The 21,383-nt window shown below is 42.0% G+C and overlaps 1 protein-coding gene across 4 annotated transcripts in view; it reads left to right on the top strand.

Annotated features, from left to right (window-relative positions):
• The first annotated feature begins 7,676 nt into the window (after positions 1-7,676).
• The window catches only part of KIAA1210 (KIAA1210 ortholog), a 40,568-nt gene continuing 26,861 nt past the window's right edge, over positions 7,677-21,383 (top strand). For 3 of the 4 annotated variants that reach the window (XM_088062840.1, XM_088062839.1, XM_088062838.1), the window contains exon 1: positions 7,677-7,781. In XM_088062840.1, coding sequence (XP_087918966.1) covers positions 7,720-7,781 — 62 coding nt within the window. In that variant the 5' untranslated portion in view covers positions 7,677-7,719. Of the gene's footprint in view, positions 7,782-18,636; positions 18,722-21,383 lie in introns of those variants that run through there. The other variant, XM_088062841.1, reaches the window with a different exon arrangement.

Raw genomic sequence — 21,383 nt, 5'->3', positions numbered from 1 at the left:
AAAATATCTGAAAGTCTTATTATTGTACATTTGTACATTTTTGCATTTGCCATTGTGAAAAATTAAATCTCTCTCATCTGTGGTGAGAGAATATTACAATATCAATTTTGTGTAATCAGGAAAGCTCTGCAAATCCATCTTGTTAACTTAGCTCATCAATCTTCTGTGGCTTTTAACTCCTATCTAGTCTTATGTACATGAAATATAATCAGTCCCCAATAGGAGGGCTTTCTTAGTATTCCCATGACCAAAGGGAGCTCTCAGAGTGCAGAACAAGGAGAGTTAATCTTTAGCCTTCACTGTAGCTTATCTTCAGGCAATGTATAGAGTCCCCTGAGGACTCAATTAGTACCATGCCAGGCAGTGTCAATTATATTTGCCTCTGTGTTATATCCAAAGCAGCTGTTTCATGAGAGAAGCTGAGTTTGTGTTCTTGAGTAGGTGTTGATAAAATCTGTAGAAGGTGTAGGTGACTTTTCATCTCCATGGTGCAGGGTGACAACTGCTCCACTTTCAGATTGGACCTGCAATGTTGGCTGGCATGTCACTGTATGAATACCTGGGTGGAAGGATCCACTTAGTAGCAAGGATGATTTAACCTGGTGCCAATACCAGAGATCTCAAATATGTTCTGTGCAAAGGTTAGCTATAGGGGCTGGAGTGGTGAGGCTGAGAGTGGTATTTATCCTAGGAAAGCTGTAGGTATCCCCTAAACTCCATGGTAAAGCAGAAAGATATTAAAACAATGAACTTAAGTTTGTCATGGCTCTTAACTGCAGCTTTTTTGGCTACCACTGATCCCAGGATGATAGATACACACTCAGCAAATAGATTAAAGTGTGTGCCAGGCTCTGTGGTTGGGAAAAACCAAGCAGAAATTCAGTTTAAACATGTGATTATATGACTTAGTGACACAGAACTGTGGTTTATTCAACAGTTCTGGGTAAAATTCTTCTGCAATTAGCTTATTTCCTTTCTCTGGGTATGTATTAGATATTTTTCCCTTCCCACTACTGTGGGAACAGTGCCAGCATATTTAAGAGACAATTGAGAGCACACTGAGAGATTTAAAGATTGCCAGAACTTGTCTGAGTAATGTGTTAGGCTGCTGTGTAAGGACTCTGATGAGCTATGCATCTACTCTGGTGAAATTGGCTCAGTATGAGGTATTTATTATGTGATGATTTTAAAACTCTTGACATGCGGGGCCAAATCATGTTGTGCAGTCACTGATTTCTAATTTAACTCAGCATTTTGATGCCAGTATTCCTGTAAGAGTTCCCATGGCTGAAGGCTGACTAGTGAACTTAAAGTTATCTTGGATATTTATAGGGTGCCTATTCTTGTAGGGTCTTTCTGGCTGTCCTTATTGAGCAAGGAAGCATGGGGAAAGACTCTAAAATACAGTTTCAGTCACCAGGAACTTCTGAGTTCAGTTGCAGTTTATGGATTCTGGAACAGTCACTGAATTACTTGTCCTCAGTTCTCCCCACTGTATCTGCAGTATAGAATAATATATTCTGTACAGAGGGGCACAGGTCTGATATCTGACAGATATCAAGTGGTAGGAATAAATTTATTATTACTCAATATTTTCACTTATTTTGCTGATTGGGAATGAACTAGGTACTGTATTCATGCCTTTATACAGAGGAAAGGTAACAGGGAAAACGCTATGTTACCATTGTGTACTCATTTGAGTTAAATGTCAAGAGTATGCAGTTCTGAGTTTTATTTTTCTGTTTATTTCCCCTTGGAGCAGTAAAGCCTGCAGGCAGGACATTCTGGGACTTCCCTGCCTTTCTCTGAAGGTTAATGGTCACCTTATCTTTAGCCTTGTGTTTGCAGACATTGGAGTCAGCCAGCTTTTCCCCAGAGCTGTGCTTCCGTGATTTCCTGTATTATTGCTTCGGTCAACAGTCACTGAGATGGTATCAGAGATGACCTTCATTTTTGAAGTTTTATTTTGGTTGCAGCTGGAATTCAGGATGCTGATGGTTTTAGGAATATTATTCCAGATGTGTGAGTCCCTGGTTCTTCTCTTGTTTATACCTGGACAAACAAATCAGAAATAACTCTGTTGAAGAGATGGGCCTACATTAGTGTTAAACTAATATACATGGGAAGTCATTAAACTGGATTGATGTTCACAGCACAGCATTAGTGGCAGTGTTGTTCTGATCTGTCTCCAAGGGAGCTTGGCTAGAGTGTTTGAAGGACATTAACTGGATCTATCCCTAGAGGGGAATTCGGGAAGAATGGCGCGTAGAAAACTCAATTCATTATTCACATCATCGCAGGATATTTGTTTAGACTCAGTAACTGTTACCTCTGATGTTCGACATTTAGACCAGGCACTGGTCCATGTGCCTGTAGCTACATACTGTGTTCTCACATTTCTTTCCAGATGGTCTTGTGTATTGGTGCCTGCCTGGACACCGAGAAGGAAAAGTTGTGTTGTTGGAAATTAATATTCTTTAACATGGTATTTTCTTAAGTCAGAATGTGCAGAAATAGAGCTCCTTTGTTCAACTTCTACCCTAACCCCACCAGGACAAAAGAACCACAGTTTCCCAGTGTATAAAATATTGACTATACTAGTATTTTCATAGGAAATAGCAGCTCTTCCACTGTGTCAAAAATGATCTGTTTTTCATTTAGATTCCTTAAAATCTTAGATTTTAGATTTATGGTCCTGGATGAAAAAAGAGATGTGAGAGGCAGCACATACTAATCTTTGTATACAGGGATGCTGTTACTTATCTAAAAATAAATTACATATATATATATATATGCAAATAAATCCTTGTAGACTGCAAAATGTCAAACAAGCAATTCTATCTCTGGATCTGTATTATTTGTTAGGCAATTGATATTTTTTGTCACTGAAGTCTGAGGTTACATCTGTGATCCTGTTGCAAATCTAGGGGAAATTACCTTTTGAATGACACGACCTGACCTTCATCTCCAGTTAATCCAGGAAGAGTTCACATTTGGCTGTGAGACACAAAGGATAGATTTAGAGTGCCAGTATTCTTCTGGCCATATTTTAGAATTCAGTATTGCACTGGATACCCCATACTGAATTTCTTCTTTGCTTCTTCCTCAGAGGAGAAGACTGTGTGTTTGTGATAAACTGAAAGAAATAATGAAGACTCAGAATTAGCAAACACTGGAATCAAAGAGATTATATTATTGCTGCAGTCTTTGGAATATTCTTATTATTGAAGGAGATTGCAGGGAGTCCCTCTGACAGGGAATGACAACAACAGAAATCCCCCAAATCCCACACATTGTACACAAAGTGTGAAAACACACATAATTAGAGCAGCATAGAGTAATTAGACTCCAGAGCAAGTATCATGGCAAATTCTTCTGTTGTGAAGAATTTATTAATGCATCTATAAATAAATGCATGAACAAAAAGCTGAAATAGTGCATAGTTGGATGCCTCCAACTACACTCTCTACTTTCAGTTTCAGAGATAGGCTTTGACCGTCATTTTCCTCATAATATTAATCACAGATGGATGTATAAACTCTGCAAGGCAGAAATCCTCTTATCTCCACTTCTTTGTTGTCTGCAGACTACTGTGTTTGTTTCTAACCCTGTTTGCTTAAAGCTCTGATAGCGCAGCTTTTAACAGTGATGCCTGTTCAGTTGTTTCTTTAGAAATGAAGAGTTTTTACAGAAATTTCTAAGCCTGACAAATTTGCCAGCCTGGGAATTTCACTTGTAGAAGCTGAATCCCTTCTTTGTAAAATGTTTCTTCAGAGCCACATTTATGTCGGCACACAGTTGCAAAGTGTTGTTAGGGGTACAAATGCAACATGCTTGTAAAGAACACACAGAATCTTCATGACATAAAATCCAAGTTGCTCAAGGATCAGTGTATGGTGGCTCACCCTATCACAATGTGACATTTACCTTGATAAGAAGTCAGTTCAGAGACATCAAAATAAACCAGAAATCTGAAATGCTACTGTCTGTCAGTTACTTCTACCTCTAAACTTGTTTAGTGAAATGCTCAAATGAAATTTTTGTCCCTTTCTGAAAATGAATTTTAAAAAATGTAAACCAAACACCCCTGTTTAAGCAGTTTGTGAAACGTGTGATTTCCTAACTATGTGACATCTGGTCCCTTCCTGCTGCTGTGCACTGTGTCCTGATACCATGCAAGCCAGATTTGGATGAGCATTTTGTGAAATGTGAAGTGTTTGCAGGTGTGGGGGGCAAGGATGTGGTCAGCCCTTAGAGATCCAGTGGCAAGAGGCTGCAAGAAGCACAGTAGCTCTGTTGGACATGAAACAAATTCAGGATTGCTGGTTGTGTGTGTAGCTCCTAACACCTCTGCTCTCAGGCTGTTGGCATGTACCCTGGTATTTGTAATATATGTGTATTTGAGTTTCCTCCATTGGATTAGTAGTTGCTGTTGCTTACTTAAGTTGAACAGGTCTTTTTCGCAATGGCTCAAGTGGCAGCACACGTGAAACAAACAGCTTGATGATTTTAGGAGCTGTATTTTGGTGCAAGGATTTCTCAATGGTTGGGTGGCTGGACCTTGCTCAGTCTTGCCTCCCTCGTTCCCTCTGGAGAAATTAAGAAACTTGTTGGGAAGTTTACCAGGTACTGGGAGCTTGCTGCTGGTACCACTGTGGGAGGGCAGGTTGCCCTTGGGATTGCTCGCCCTCCCTGCAGGAGAAGCGAGGCAGATTTGGATGTGCAGTGATTTGGATGTGCAGGGGGCTGCTGCAGTGTTGGGCTGTTGAGAGAAAGCCATGACAGTGAGTTTGAAGAAAGCCATGATTTTCAAATGGAAGTATGCTTAGACTGGGCTATTTCAATCAAACCAAGCCACAAACTTTAGAGGAAATCCAGATTTGATTGAAATTCCAAGTGTTTAAACTTGTTGTCTTCCCTATCTTTGAAGGACCATCTTTACTTTGCCGAAGTCTGTGGTTATTTGGTGTTCATCTACCTCCCAGCTTCAATTAATTAACTGGCAGTAGAGCAGCCCATTCACTTTAGCACTTGACAAGTGAGGAGCAAATGTCAGAGCTGCTATGTCTGGCTGTCAGGGCAGCTACAGCACATACCTGCTTGCTTGCACTGATTTGCCTGTGGACATAGAGCTGTGATGTTTATCAACATCTAAGATTTCAGGGCTGTACCCAAAATGTGCAGTGTGTAGCCATTTAAAGCTGTGCTAGTGATAAAGAGGCAGAGCAGTGAATAATAAATCTAGCATGAAGTGCCTTGGAGGTTGATATGAAGATAGAGAATCAAAAAGTATTAAATTCTGAGGTGGGATAATTATTTTTAATGACTGTTTACTCCTCTGTGCTTCTTGGAAAGCAAGGGGGTTTTGAGATGGTGCAATGTGTGTTGCTAAACTGCTAGTTGCTGAGAGCAGGACTACGTTTGACCTAAATGGAAGCCAACAGATGAAGTTTTGCATGTTCAGGTAAGTAACTTCAAGACAAAAATATGTGAAAGAAAAAAACAATATTGAAAGGAAGCATACTCTGAAGGCAAGCCATCTGAGGAGGTTTGGAGACAGGAAATCTGCTTTATGTTAGCAAAAACACTGATTTTTTAAAGCTTCCAGGCTGTGTTCTACACCAGTTAAAGTGGTGAAATTCTTCCAATGTCATCAGGATTACACCCTCCCACTAGCTTTAGGGATTGTGCCTTCCCACTGGAAGGCCACTTGATCTTTCTTGATTTTAAATATAAATGTGAATTTCTTGTGAGGTCTCCTTAATTTCTTACTGTAGAATAAATGTTTCTGTTGGCAGCATTTTTCTGAACAAAATGCCAGGCAGATTTCAGATGCAGTGCTGCATCTAAGGTTTTGTGCATTAAGCCAGTCAGAAGGTTTCTCCAGTAATCTCCAGGAATTCCTTCCTGGTGGTGGTTGCCCAATAGCTGAAGCCTTGATTTTGCATTTTTTTTTCCTATGGGCTTTGTCTGATGGATGGAGATTAATGATCTCTAGTGATCCTTTTTCTGCTGGGATTAAGAGTTCAGCATGAAGTCATTGTGACAAGTGCAGTAATTCCCAACAGTGAAACTCATTTGGGTAAAACTTCAACTAGTGCTACTGTGTTTTCACTGCTTTGTCTTTTCCCAAGAGACAGAGAATGTATTATATCTGCTTGAGGTGAGCTTTGATCTGCAAATGCAAGTGCACTCTGTGGATGGCATTGAAGTTGGCTGCTTGTAGAGGCTTTTGCTTTCCAGCTAAGTGTGACTAGAGTATGACTAGACGTGTGATTTGTTTCCTGTTTGTGGTGGCCCTTGCACTTGTTGTCATCTGTTATTTGTGTGACAGCTTTCCTTTGTGGAGGGCCTTTACAGAAAATTAGGAAACTGAGTTGTCCATTCCCAGATGTCAAAATTCTGCACAGTTAGAAAACTGCTGTATGGGACTCTTCACCAGAGGTCCATTTCTCTAACTACATGTGTCTCTTATGAGAAAGGTATTAAAATAAAGTATTTTTTCCAAGTATTCAAAAAGGAATTCTCTGCTGTAGATCTGGTATTTCTACTAAATGTCTTTAAGAAACTCATATAAAAATACTTAATAATACTCCCTCCTACTGGCTTGCCAGACCCAAGTATTCAAACACTATGTACCAGCTGAGAAATACAAATAAATGTGGTTTTCTTCTGATCTTCTAGGAATGACTGTAAATCTTTGCTTTGCTATTATGAGAGTTATGAACCTCCTACTTTTAAATATCCATGCAGTTTTTATTCAGGAGCTGATATTCTTAGCAAGGCATGCGACTCCAGGAGCAGGCTCACCGTGTGACACAGGCTCCCTCCTTCTGTGCAGGCAACACAAGCAATGTCTTGCCTCCTTTCTGCTTTTACCTCAACAGAGGCCATTGATAACCACGATGCAAATTCATTTCCATATGAATTTAATGCAATGTAATGCCAGAAATGTGGACAGCTATGTTGTCCCCAGGGCTTGGGTCACCCCTGCGAATGAGACTCCTTGAGGTTTATGTTCCCCAGCATTTACCAGTTTCCACACCCAGTGAGTGCCTCCTTAGTTGTGATAGTGAGTAACAATTGTTAGTGTATTGTCAGAGGCCATCACCAGACACTAATTCTGTCATATGGGTGTGCTGGTTAATTTCAACTCTAGAGCTTTTTGCCTGACCTTGCAATATTGCAGGGATTTGCAGTTGTTTGGTGGTTTTTTCCCTGTTAATGTGCAGAAGAGCTTGTTAGAATAGATTGTGATTTACAGTGAATTGGGATAATCCCTGTTTTAAAAGATCCTGTGCACCTCTTCTGTGCTGGAGAATGACTACATTTTTTAGTTGTAATTTCAAAGATGTGGCAAGTATTTTCTGTAGCTTTCTTTTGTCTAAAAAATAACAATAACAATTAATCTCCTCAGGGCTTCTTCACATCCTAATTACAACCAAGCCTCTCATTAGTCCCACAGGGAGACAGAATCAAATGCCATATGGTATTTTACACTTCGGATGCTGTGCCTACCAATAGCTGGAAGGAGACAGGAAAAGGGGGAGTTAACAATTCATAACCATTTATGGAGCAGGCACAGCCCTCCTTGGACCCAGTTCAGCAGAGTCTGAGTGCCTCAGATCAGGAACTTTATCTGGCCAGGGGCTGCCGCAGCAGGCTGGTGTTCTGGTGCGCGCATGTGGGCCAGTGGGGACACACACAGGGATGAATTAAATGCACACAAGCCTCCAGGGAAGCACCATGGCTGGGTTCTACGGGTGCCTGAAAAGTAAAAAGTAAGTGCCATGCTGAGCCTTCCACCTTTCCAAAGAGAGCTGAGTCTAGTGGTACTTTGAAATTCTGTCTTTGTTGTACTGCAGCTGCAGCATCCAACAAAGTGGTTATGCCTTAGGTCTGAAGTACCAGCCTGAGCACAAAAGTGCAAAAAATAAGTCCTGACTATAGTATTTGTTTGGTGAAAATTTGTCATGTTTTTTTTTCCTCCTTCAGAAGTATAAACATGAAATATTGAAAAAAGAATGAAGAATCTTTTCCTGTTTAATTATAGCAAGAGGGAAAATGTCCTCTTCCCTAGTGATTAGCTATATTGTTTATATATTAACACATAAAAAGGAGAAATACAGAAATTCACATTGGATTTTAAAAAATGTTCAGCTAGAAGTCTAGCTAGTAAATGCTCTTTATCTAGTAAATGCTCTTTAAGGACTTGATGAGCTCAGTTTTTCTATAAGCAATCTGAGGTTTTTTTCTGTAATTGCTCCCTGTTGAGAAATTTGGTTGTATTTAAAATAATTATTTTTTTATTGCTTTTCTGGCATGTTCTGTTGGAGTAGACTATCAAGGGAAAAGAGAATGAGAGATTGCATGTTAGTATTTGTGTTTTAAACCACCATGAAGATGCATTCTGTTTTTCCTTTGACATTATCCCTGCTGAGGAATGAAACAAAATTTCCTGCTGCCAAACCTGAGCGGTTTGATCGTGTTTTGCATCAGCAGACTGCAGAGGGCTCTATTCTTGCACCCGGTGAGAGATTACAGACAGGGAACATGCACAGTGGAAGGCAAGTGAAATTGTGTATTGAGGCTTAAGATGTGAATACTGGTAGTTAAATATAAGTCCTGGATATCAGAGGGAGGAAAATAGTCCAAAAGTGGAGCTGGCAACTGACTCTTTTTCCTTCTCCCAAAGGGTCCCTCACACCACTAGTTTGTCTCACACTACTCTGGTGGAAATGTGCATTTTCAAAGGCACACAACTCCTACTGGATTTCAGTCAGCATTTCCATACCATTTTGACTCCTTTCCTCCTTTGAAATTTTTAACAGGGAATTAATATTTGGGGGAGAAATTTGCTTTAGATAAAGGGAGGTTGTGCATGAGAACTAGTGAAGGGGCTATGAGTGAGTCCTGATCAATGGATTGGCGCTTGAATTGACAAAAAGTAGTAAATTTACATTGTTTGATTTTTCCCCCCAGATCCTTCAGAATCTAATGCACTTAAAACTAACTTGAAACTCAGAGAGAGGCTATACAGGCTGGGCAGATGAAGCTTTTTTTACGTGTGGTAAACTATCTCTTCTTTCCTGGTCAATCTCTACCTGACTTATGAGGAACAGGTTTTTTTTTTTTCAACAGATTAATCTTTCTTGATATTCTTTAGTTAGGTCTCTACACTTGATATATATCTGCATGGGTCATATTTCTCAACCTGTTACTTCAGCCCTGTGATGTGTTCCCAGGTGAATTAATGTAACTACTAACCCTTTGCAGTCTTCACAAATTTTATATACTGATTTGGCTATGGTTATTGGCAGTTAAAATGAATTCAAGACACCGGTTGCAGTAATAGTGATGTTTTTAGCCTGAGATTAATTGTCAATGAAATTTGTTTGGAGTTTAACATGAAGTATTTGTCTTTCTGGACAAATGTGTCATTGGAACAACTTCCCCAAATTCTCACGTGTTCATTTGACCTGTAGGAGTTAGTTTGCTTTCTCAATGAAAGCTCTTTTGGAATGAAATTACTTTTATGCTTTAAGCAATTGGCTTGGGTACCAGTAGGAATTTGGCCAAAGTGACTTAGAGCTCAGTACCTGCCAAGAAACCTGCCATGGACTTTGGGGAAGGGTTCCCTCCAGGGCTTTGAGCTGCTGAGTCCAGCTAAAGCACCTGGAATGTTTTAAAAGCTGCTTTAGGTAGTGCCCTCCTGTGTTGCTGTCACATTTACCCCACTCCCCCACATTTTACAAGAGGAAGGAAAGGCTCTGCCTTGGCACACTGTAATAATGTGTGGCAGAATCTTATCTTTGTCACATAGTCTTGTCCCTGTGCTTTGTTAATGTCCTTTTATGAAATGAAAAAAAAGAACCCAAAGCCAAATCCAGGTAATTCTTCACCACAGTCCCAATCTTGGCTGCTACTTCACAAGATTGCTTTCATATTTCTGTTTAACCAGCATATACAGCCTGAGTAATCTTGAATTGTTCTGCTAAGTTTATACCTCATCACACTTGTTGCAGAGTTCTGTTTTTTCCTTGCTCCAAGCATGGTGCCAGAAAAAAAATATTATGCCTGAACAGAGATGATAACATTTCCTAAAGCCTGTGGAGGAATTGTTTCATATGCCCCTCAGTTTTTGGGCCTAGCCAAGTATGTTGTTATGAGCTGAAAATGTGGTTGCTTGAATAGTAAGGTTCACTGATGGTCAATGCAAACTGCCAATTTCCAAAGACAAATAGAGTGTGTTAGAAGCTATATAAAATATTTGGCTGAAGGCTTTATGTGACAGCTCAGACTGGTTTCTATAGCAGACTATAAGAAAATGTATTTAGCTCTTTTTAATGTCGTCACTCAGGATTTCATGCTGCCTTTCACAAACAATCCCAGAGTTACGGACATTTCAACTTGAATGTCTTCTGCTTTGCCAAGCTTTGCACTTCCAGTGCTAAGTATTGTGTTCTTTTCCTATATTCCATAATTGTCAAAAAATGCTGATGTGCACTTTTATCCTGCAAAGAAGTTTAGCATTTGGGTAAAGTTGATCAAGGAAGGCATCAGTAGAATTTTCAACGTATTTCTAGATTGTTTGATATGAAAGCAATTGCCAATCTAAAATGATGTTCTGACCATGAAATTGAGTAAAATATGTTTTCTGCGTTAGGTGCTGTTGCTGTATTTTGTTGGCTGTTCAGATAAGTGTCAGGAAGAGATTGTGGTGGTTGTTGGGCACATTCCAAAGATGGTACAGAGCTGTCCACCTGATGGGTAAGCTGTCTGCTCACTGCCCCTGCATCTTCACCCCAGCCTTCTTGTTGAAGAGGCTTGTAGGGGGTGGTGGAAATCCCAAAAATCCCTTTGTCCTGGAGGCCAGTTACACTTTTTACAACTTTTACATGTTTGTGTGGTCCTTCGAGCCTTTGGCTCCTCATGCACAGCAAGCAGCTGTTGTTTTTGCTTGGACAGTGACAAGTGGATTGGAAGTGGTTTAAAGCTCCACCAACTGCTACTGGAGTAGCAACTTGACACGTGGGGGCCGGGGCAGTTTGAGCCTGTTGGCTCTTCTCTGTCAGCAGCTCATTCACCTCGTGTGGCCTCTCTCCCTTTCCAGAGGGGTGTGACAGCCATGGGGGCTGAGGAGCTGCCTCCTGACTGACTGCAGGGAATGATGCTTTGCTCTTTGGCGCAGTTTTAGACCGTGCATCTCTCCAGGACTCCAGCACTGTTTAAAGCGAGACACTGAGTTCCCTGGCCATCCCTGCCTGTGGCAATCCCCAGCACCATCTTGGCTCAGCCATGGTCCATGGGCTCAGTTGGCAGCTGTCAGAAGGCTGTGCAGCTTTGGAGGCAATGCAGGCTTCCTAGGAGCTGTGGCAGAGTCACTGCTCCTGCGGTGATCTGGCATCTGTTTGTATGGCTGATGAATTCAAGAGAAGTGAAATGCTTCACATAAACACTTTGGTATTCTGAGGTATGTCTGTTTACGTGTCTTTTTATTGTACATCACTTTAGCATATTATTTCACAACAAGAGCAAGAATCACTCATTAAAGGTTTGTCAGTGTTGGGGGATTTTGAAATGAAAATATATGAGTATTATAGGTGGTTTCTGCCCAGCAAAGTAAGTTCACCTGTGCAGAGACAATTCTTGGATGAGTTTCAAGAAACAGCTTTTATGGAAAGTGGAGAGTCTTCCCTGCTAATCCCAAATCAGGGAGTGTGAGCTGAGGTGAAAAGACTCCTCAGGTGTTGTGAGTCTCTTGGAGGAATCTTTCAGTGCACAACCTATGAGCATGTTCCGGTATTTGGCAATTATACAGTGTTTGGAATTTGTGAGCATTTTGTCTTCGGTCCACAGGAGTAATTCAGTGCTCTGCCTGATATTAAATGTATAGAGGCTTAAGTCTTTTTTTCTTATTCAAAAATAGCAGAGAGGGTGAACAAAAGCAGTTAGGAGGTGTCAGAGCCATGGCACTGCAGGGAGTTGGGCACCATTAGTACAATGGTGCTATATTATTAACCAAAAAATCAACTGTTTCTCTTTGTGACTCATTCTGTTTGACTCATCTTTGTGCAAGAAGTTCAGTTCTGGCTTAATACCCCAGTGAGTCACCCATCTCCTCATTCTGTTCGTGCTTCTCTCTGGATGGTGTTTGTTTTAGCAGCCACAGTGGTGCAGTGTGTTTGCTGGCTGTAGGCAGAGGAATTCCAAGCAGGCCTGTTTATTTGGTTTCATTAGAACAGCCCTTTTGCTATCACCAAGGTTCTGAGTATTTGGCAGGTATGCTGTCAAATTGACCTCTAATGCTGCCTGTCCTACACCACTTGCAGTGGAGCCGAAGCTTGGGTTGGGTCAATCTCCTGAATGTGATTCTCACTCTTCTGCATCATTTGACCATTTTTTGACTATGTTATTTTGCCAGACTGAGCCATGAAAACATTTTGTCATCATTTTCCCTTGTGTTCTCTTCTTAGACAGAAACTTCTGCTACTCCAAGTGTCTAGCTTTGTACCCCTAGAGCAAACTGGAGAGATTAATTTTCATTTCCTCCTTGTGCAGAGATCTATGAAGATTTAGGCTTTCACATCTGCTGTGATATGAAGGCCTAGAATTGGATGTAAAAGCTGAAATCTGATGATACATGGGACAAAAACGCAGTGGGTTCAAGTTGTACTTCCAGGAGATAACCTACCTGAGCTGGTAGAGCAGCTAGAGCTGATTACCAGCCAGCTTTGAGAAAATCTGAGATAAGTCTATCCATGGGGAAACAGGGAAAAAACCCAAGGTAATTCCCTTCCACCCCCCAGATTTCTCCTGCTATAAGAAAACAGTTGAGCACAAGATGTTCTACACTAATGTGATTCAAGTTTATAGTTCGGCATTACATCTGTTATAGTCTCAAGGTTGGTAAAGCTATTATGGATTAAGTAGTTTTAAATATTATTTTGAATACAGCAAATACTAACTGCAAATTCTCTTATTTTGTATTGTTTATCTTGTTATTTTATTCATAATTATTTTTTCAAGTTATCAGGTGGCCTCCCACTCCATTGCAGGAGTCGCTATATAAACAAAGAAAAAAAACCCCAGTCAGTTGATATCCTGTCTGAATTTGCTTGCAGATGCTGAGCTGTCACTGCTCATCACTGTGCCAGTAGTCAGGGTTGTGCCAACAGCCCAAGGTTTCTAACACAGTGTGTGTGAAAAAGGCGTGACCTGAGCCACACACATCATTATTCATTTCTTTAACTGCATTGTTATGCCCGTGTGTGCTGCTGCATTTGGGTAAGTGTACAGCTGCCAAGGCATTCTGTGCTCTGCTGAATCCTATCTCCATGCTGTACCATGTTGGCATCTCTGTGACTGTTGTGCTTTAACCCCAGCAATTAAGCCCTACAACAGCCACTCCCTCCCTCACTGTCCCGTGGTGGGATTGGAGAGAGAATCCCAGGTAAACACGAGAAAACCCATGGGTTGAGATCAAGACAATTTAATAGGTAAAGCAAAGGTCATGCACACAAGCAAAGCAAAACAAGGAATTTATTCCCTACTTCCCCAGTGTGGATGCTAACTCTGAAACAGAGAGCTTGTGAAACTGCAGGCCATGTAGCTTCTCAGTCTTGCCTGAGAAGCTGGCCTGGGAAATTCATGGGAGGATTCAAAACAATCCTCAAAGACAGAAAACAGCCCTTGCAGGTGATGCCTGTCTGTCTCTTGTTTTCTTTGCAGGAGAAGGTCGGGGTGTGTGTGCCCCACTGACCAATGATGGTGATGTAGTAGTTTGCTAACCAACAGGAGTTTCCTTTCTGTACTTTCCACGTATCAGTCTATAAAATAGACCTGAAGTAATAAACTACGAGACATTCTCCTAACAGACTCCCTAGAGAGTCTGTGTCGCGCTCCTCGCCGTTCCTAATAGAGCGACATCCCCAGGGCAGGCAGGTGTTCAGCATCCCCAGAACAGCACGGCTCCCTCACATGTAAGGGTGTCAGGAAGACAAACACCATCCATCCAAATGTCCTCCCTCCTCCTTCTCCTCCAGATTTACATACTGAGCATGAGGTCATATGGTCTGGGATATCCCTTGGGTCAGTGGGATCAGCTGTGTCCACTCCCAGCTCCTCATTCACCCCGAGCCTCCTCTCTAGTGGGGTGGGGTGAGGAGCAGAAAAGGCTCTGGGTAATACTGCTTAGTGATAAAAGAAGCATATCTGAGTTATCAGCACTCTTTCAAGCACAAATCCAAACCATAGTTCTATACCAGCTGCTGTGATGAAAATTAACTCTACCTCAGTCCAGACCAGGGTGCTTTAGAGAAAATTATAGCATTCTCAGTCAGAGCAGGGAAACTTGGCTGTGCAGACAAAGCTGCCCAATCTTGCTTTCTAATCATCCATCCAGAGCCACGGTGGCATTCCAGCTTCAAAATTTTGTGGTGGTTGTTCCTTTTGGCCTCTGAGATTCAAGGATCTGGTGTTAATTAGTGAACTAAATGTTTGACTTGTATTTGTGATTAATTAATTTATGCTTATACATTCTCAGAAATATGTAACTGTGCACTTCTGCTGGGGTTTCCAGATATCACTCCTCTAATAAGGCACTTGTGATCCACACAGTAGTTCTGATGCAAATTAGATGTATTTGAGAGGTCTAGCTCAGAATTAGGATGGAGACATTGTGGTAACCATCAAGCTATCTATGTACATGGGAAAATACAGACCTGACCTCACCACAGAGGTGTGGAGGAATTATTTGCTGGTTCACTCTAGCCATCAAACTATTTTCCATCATTTCAGTTTAGTGAAAAGAATGTTTCAAAAGTTTTAATTAAAAAGAGGCAAATTGTCTTATTGCTTCCTTTCTTGCAGCCTTGGCCTGTGAAGATCTTACAGAATGTCTGTCCCCTCTGATTCTCTCCTGCAGGAGCTCAGGACCTCTGGACAATGAACCAATACGATTTTGCAGAAGCCCTTTATTGTTTACATTATACACTTATTTATACATTCTAAAACTACTGTTCACACAATCACACATTTTTTCATTGGTGCCCCTGTACTGTCCACGCACTCTGCACGCACCCCTCGAGGCACAGGACTGGTTACAGTCCAGGTGTTCAACCACCCTCTGTCACCTGGCTATTGTGGTTCTGATTTCTTGTTTTTCAGCCTCTTCTTTCTTATTTTTAGAATACCTTATGTCTCAGCAACTTGAGAAATTCCAGAGGGTCTGATAATAAACTCTAAATATGGTTTGGCTGGAGCACATCATGGCCTAAGGTGTTCAGATGCATTGCTACACCCTCCCCCATGTGCCTGCTTGTCACTACCCCATCTTGCAATTCTTGCTGTCTTTGGTGTCACACTCCTGGGTTTTTCTGCTGTCATGTGCCGTCTCTACTCCCTGATGCTGCTGTACCACTGCCTTAAAATACAGTTGAATTCAGCTTGATACTCCATTGGTGCAAAACAGCATTAGCTCAGATAATCTTATTTTAGATGATCCTGTTTTAGAGAGGTATTTGTGTCTGGAATCCCAGAGAAGTAGAATCCCTTTCTAGTAGTTGCTCATACTAGAGTGAAGGGTCAGTAGTTGCCCTTGGGACAGAAATGGCTCGGGAACTGCTTTGAGCACATGCATGATCTCCCTTGGCTCCAACTGTTCTCCATATGCTTCAAGACCAATTGTACTTCTGGAGCTGCCTAACTCGAGGCTCCAGAGAGAGCAGCCAGGAGAGCAGAGCAGGGACAGCAGGAGGTTTTCTTTAGAATAGAAGAAAGGAGGGAAACCATCAAACTTCACACACAGCTGCAGAGGAGCCCTCTGCAAGCATGGGGGCTGCCTCTGCCCTTCCTTGATCAGGAGTCAAAGTGGGCTCTGAATTGCAGAAGTGCCCACGGGCAGTGGGAGCTTGGGGTTAGCCAGCCAGACACGATGTGTTTCAACACAGGATGGAGCTGGCCTTGTTTTTATTTGTTGTGTGTGTTACAGGCAGTAGATACTGGCAAATAGGTTTTGTGACTTCACATGAAGAGAGATTTCATGAGCTTCCTGCCAAAGGCAGCTTCTGAGACCGCAAAGCCTGTGTTTTATTTGCTTCTTTATAGCCAAAAGATGGCTGACTCGTTTTATGGCATTTTGATCTTCAGAGTGAAAATTTGTAACAGTTTGTCCCAGAATTTTCTGTTTGCCTCCCCATTTTTTTTGTCAGTGCACTTTGAATTCTTGGCTGTTAAATATCTTTATTATCTCTTGTCCTGAGCAGATCCATCTTACCTGAAGATTTTTTTATTTTTTCCCATCTTTAAGCTGCTCTTTAACCAAAAATTGATGGATAAATGACTGCTTTGGAAAAACCTTAAAAAATAGAGAAAGCTTTAGATATAGCCTAAAGTTCCATGTTTCAGTTGTGGTGTTCAGTTCTCTGTTGTTTCAGCCTCATTTTTCCTGCAATAGTCAGACAGTTTAGTTTGGTAAAAATGCCTCCAGACTCTTCTTTCAGGCCCAGGATGTAATGATTCTTCCCAGTTTCTGAGAATAACATTGGAAATCACTGTGACTAAATATGGGGGCATGGCAGATATGCAGATTACTCCTGTGAAATTTTATGGGTTTTTTTGTTATTTACCTTCTACATGGTTTTAGCACTTGTGTCAGTCCACATGGTTCCAGCATGCTGGTTTCCTACAGCAGAGGTGATACTTAACTCTTCCATAGGGCTCATTAAGCTTTTCAGGAGTTCAGTATGACCATTGTGATTTCACAGGTAAAGAAGCTCATGGCTGAGTGATAGATAACTTGGCTCTTGTTAGAAATCCAGTAATTTGCCCTTCTATTCAATGACATAGCCAGGAAAACCAGTGAATTTACCCAAGTCCCAGCCCAATAGTCTCCATCTACCAGAATACATTTAAAAGACAAGCTCTGTCTCATAGATTTTGCTGTCTAAACTTATACTTGTCATCTTCAGAGTCTGCAGATATTTCCATGAAGTTTTCTCAGGCCCGCAGTCTTTCAAGCCCCTGTAGAGCATGTTGAAGCCAGCTGATGGCAAACCTCTTTCCTTTGCCACCTTTTGCTGATCCCTACAAAGCAGCCCAGACTCCCTGGGCTCTGCACACCACAGGTCAGATCCCAATTATCTAACTATGCTTGAAGGCTCCAAGTGAAACAAAATTAATTAGGAATTTGAAGAGGGGGTAAAAAGCACATACACAAGCTGGAAAACAGTGTCTAAATATGCCCACCAACAGATCTGGGATGGTAGATTACACTTGTTGAATTTGCCACATGGAGAGGCAGAGACAGTAAGCTTGACTTTTATTCCCATACTTGACTCTGACATCTCAACTCTGCTGGCATGAGGCATGTCTGCTGTTCAGTGATAGTAGCTTGACATTTCCTGTTGCTTTGCCTTGAAACCATTTCCAAAGGCGGTAATACACGCTGGGAGCAGCTCCTAACTGGCAAAGGCAGCCTTTGGTTACATCCCTGTTGATTTTTAAATGTCTCCTCCTCCACAACTACTTCAAATGTATCCATGTCAAGTGGATCTGAGAGTTTCTCCTATTGCTGGCAACTGGTTCCTTTAGTGTGGCTGCTGGAAGACTTTGCTATTATTTTTCTTCTTTTTAGGAAGAGTGGGAGAAGAGCTTCATTCCAGCTGTTTCCTGAATTTTCCCCAGTGTGTTAGCATGAAGAAAAGGAATTAGTACTTGGGAAAAGCTTACTCCTATGCTAATGCCAAATAGTGGAATTTAACTGGGTCATTTAATGTCTATTCCTTTAAAATGGAGACAGTCTGGGGCCAAAACCCTGCTGTGGCTTAGATCATGGTTATGTTAGAGCCAGTCTTGATTTGGGCAAATTTCTGTCACATTTCTCCTGATTGGTACCGACCTGCAAATGCACTGTAAAATCTCTGATAAATTATTATTATCAAGAACCATTTTCCTTGGCTTTTGGCTAACAGGCAGATAATTGGTCTATTGTCTGAGATGATACAAACTGGCAGCAGGGATCTTGAATAGACAGCAGCTACCCAAGATCGTGCTAATAAGCACAGCAGAGTAATTAGGTGCATGAGGACAGCCTGAAGTGGCACCAAACCGAGTGAATCTGCCCTGTGCTTAACAAGTGTTGCAGAGTTTTGGTAGCTGGGACTTCAGTTTGGCCTCCCAAGCCGAGTGCAAACCAGCAGCTGCCCTGCTGCTGATACCTGCCTCAGGTTTAAGGTACCAGGTTTGTGCTACAGTCCAGTCCCCAGGTGCAGGGACACAGTTCTCTAGTGCTAAATCAACAAATGGCAGGGAGGGAGGGAGTCTGGGGAGATGGGGCAGCAGTGCAGGGGACAGAGGCCTTGACTCTCTCAGTTCCTGGACTGGTGGACAGAGTGCTTATGCATTTTTCCCATTTACCCTTCCCCCTTCTTATCCTCTTGGCTTCTCACACAATTACAGAATGAGTCTGTGTGACTGTATGAAAGGCATTTCCTCCTCTTACTTTTTTTTTTTTAAAGTCGGCTTCAGCCCACCAGCTGCTTTCCATTAGTGTTACACACACACTCACTAGGAGGGCAGGACATAATGCTTCAGGCACTGTTGAGCAGCAGAAATCCTTCAGAATCGCTGTCAGGCAGAGGCTCCTCAGAGTAGATTGTAGCTAACAAGAGTTCAGCTCATTGGGACCTGTCTTCTGGCGAGTCTTCACGGAGGAGCCAAGGTGTGGGGACAGAGGGGGTCGGGGGCATTGTCTGAATGCAAAGTGTGAGAGCTGTGAAAAGATCTCTCCATGTGGATGGTTGCTTGCTCTGGATATCTTGTCAAGGTTAGAAGCTGAATGCTTTCTGTTGCTATGGGGAATTATGGCCCCCTGCTTGATTCTGGGAGAATATTTTATTGATATTAAGTATTATCTAGATGCTTATCCAGACTTCCTGGTGGGTACTACTGCTGTATTTATTATTTGTGATCCTTGGAAAAGGATCTTAAACTTTCTTGTACTATCCCTCCTTCAGTGAAAATTACAAGATCAATATTCATTAACTTCATAAAATACTCTTCCCCTCATCATACTAGTGGAGAGTCCTGGTGTAAACTGCTGTCTGTGCTATTCATCTATACTTACATAAAGCAGTCATAGGAGGGACCCCATGGGAGATACTATCTAGGGGCTGGCAAAAAACCCTGGGAATTTCATCCTAGAAACACTACGTTGTAGAAGAGCACAATGGGATCAGCTGTACAAGGTCAGGTCCTGGTTCCCCCTGGTGTGTTGGATTGTACCCTGTTTCAACAAAGCTGTTTGTAGAATCCCACGCTGCTCAGCAAATTCTGTGACTGTGGACCTTGAAGTGCAGGTCACTCATCTCATGGAGAGGAAAGGGAGCTTTGGTTGCTGAGCTGCTGATACGCTCAAGGGATGTGAAAATTGAATAGAAATCTTGCTGGCTTTGCTACTGCTGTATGATTGACTCTGAAGTCCTGTTCCATGGAGTTGCAGAGGGTAAACATCACTTAGCTGCCATTGGATTAATGAGTTCATTGATAGCTTGGTGGGTTCCCAGAGAGGAAAGCCATCAACCACATTTTGTCAGAGCAGAGTCCTCTAATGTGCTTTAATAAGAGAGAAGAAAATTTAACCTCTCAGTCACCTTTTGCTGCAGAATGTAATCTGGATATTAAACTGTCCTGCATTCTGTGTTTTTTTTGAACCTTGGTTTTCAGGAGAAATAGAGGGGCTTTCTCTGATGTCCTGCAGTAGCTTGTGTATTCTGTGGGAGGCTGGCTGCAGGGTGGTGACCTGGAGGTTCACAGGATCCATTTTCCTGTGCTGATGAATCTTGCTGTGAAAAGTGTGCGTCCTGAAATCTGGAGCATAAGCTTGATTTCAAATATTTTTTGTAGCATGGGGGAAATTTGTCTTTAAAAGCTCCAGGCAAAAATTTCACCTCTTTCTCTTGGCTGCTTGCCACTGTCTGTCTTCTATAAGCTATGATGCTGCTAACTGAATGCAGAGCCTCTCATTCTTGAGGCTTTCTTTCCTCAAGCCTTTATTTGATGAGAAAGAGGCTGTTCAGGGTTCAGCATCTCCTTTGATCTCTCTGTCATAAGAGACTCCTTCTGGAATGCTTATGCAGAAACATGGAGCTGAAGCTGAAGAAACACTAAAGGTGAGGTAGGAGCTTGCTTGCTGTGCAGTCTTCTGCTCCACTGGAGAGAGAGCAAGGAGGCTGTGTCCCTTTTCTGAGGCTGAGCAGAAAGCATTTGTCTTGGACCTTTGTTAAATGCTGGAAACTTGAGTCCTGTACAATGCTAACTTCCAAAGAGTCATTAAATACACAAACCAAGCAGTGAAAGGGAATTGTCTTTTATTCATTTAGCATTCTCCCACCCCTCTACCCCCCATGTACATAATAAGTCGTGCTCAGCTCAGCAAAGCAAATGGTTAGGACACCATCCTGGAACTTTATTTCTTTTGCTCTATCACTGCCCTCCCATAGAGTACTCCAAATATTTGTCCAGTTGGTTCAGTTTGTGAAGGGGAGACAACGACATTTCCCCTGTTCCTGGGGATTTCTTTTTACTTTCCAGACTCATTAGTTCCTGTAATGAGCTGAAGAGCTTCAAGAGAATGCAACACAGTAGGGTTATCAATGGAAATTTTGTATGGAATAGCAGAGAGCCTGAATCTAAAACACCAAACCAAGTGAGGGTAGTGGTGACTGCTAAATTCCACTGTCTGTTTTGAAGGTACAGCAAACCCTGCAACTTTGTATGAATTTAATTGCTTTTAAGTACACCCTAGCAATGCAAATGGGGTCTAATAATGTCAGTATTATTTTTGTGATTGCATCTGCATAGGAAGCCAGTCTTTGCAAGTAATTAACTAATTCACAGTTGTGGTAATCCAGCCCATCACCCTGTGCAGGGAGAGGCAAACACTGTGTTTTTGGTAAACTTTCAGTCTTTTCCATGGCCCCACATAGGAATTGATGCAGTGGGCTAACTGGCCATAGCTGAGTCTGGTTTTTGAGGGGTGTGGGAGAGATTCAACATCTTGTGTCCCCTGTACCTCTGCAGCAGGAGGTACATCCTGTGCATATTGCAGGGATAGCAAATACTGTTTGAGAGGGGATTAAGAACGTATTAGAAATCTGTAGACTGGGGAAACGTGCCCATTGTTCCACTTCTAGTGAGAAGCAAACAGTAACTGTGACTTGGCAGCTCTGCTGCCTTGCCTGTTCACGTCTGTCCCTGCTCCCACACTGAGGAGAAGTCTCCTGCATCCCTCTGTGAGCATCTTCTCCCAGCTGTTGTGTAGCATCTCAGGAGTATCAGAAATACTGCTCTAAAAGGCCATTTATTTAACCTGATATTTTTAT

This window comes from Pseudopodoces humilis, chromosome 15, assembly GCF_049639895.1.
Source record: "Pseudopodoces humilis isolate 2021_Gansu_Grassland_sample_001 chromosome 15, ASM4963989v1, whole genome shotgun sequence".
NCBI lineage: Eukaryota > Metazoa > Chordata > Aves > Passeriformes > Paridae > Pseudopodoces > Pseudopodoces humilis.
The sequence above is the reverse complement of the archived record's forward strand: the minus strand, read 5'-3'. Positions and strand labels throughout refer to the sequence as shown.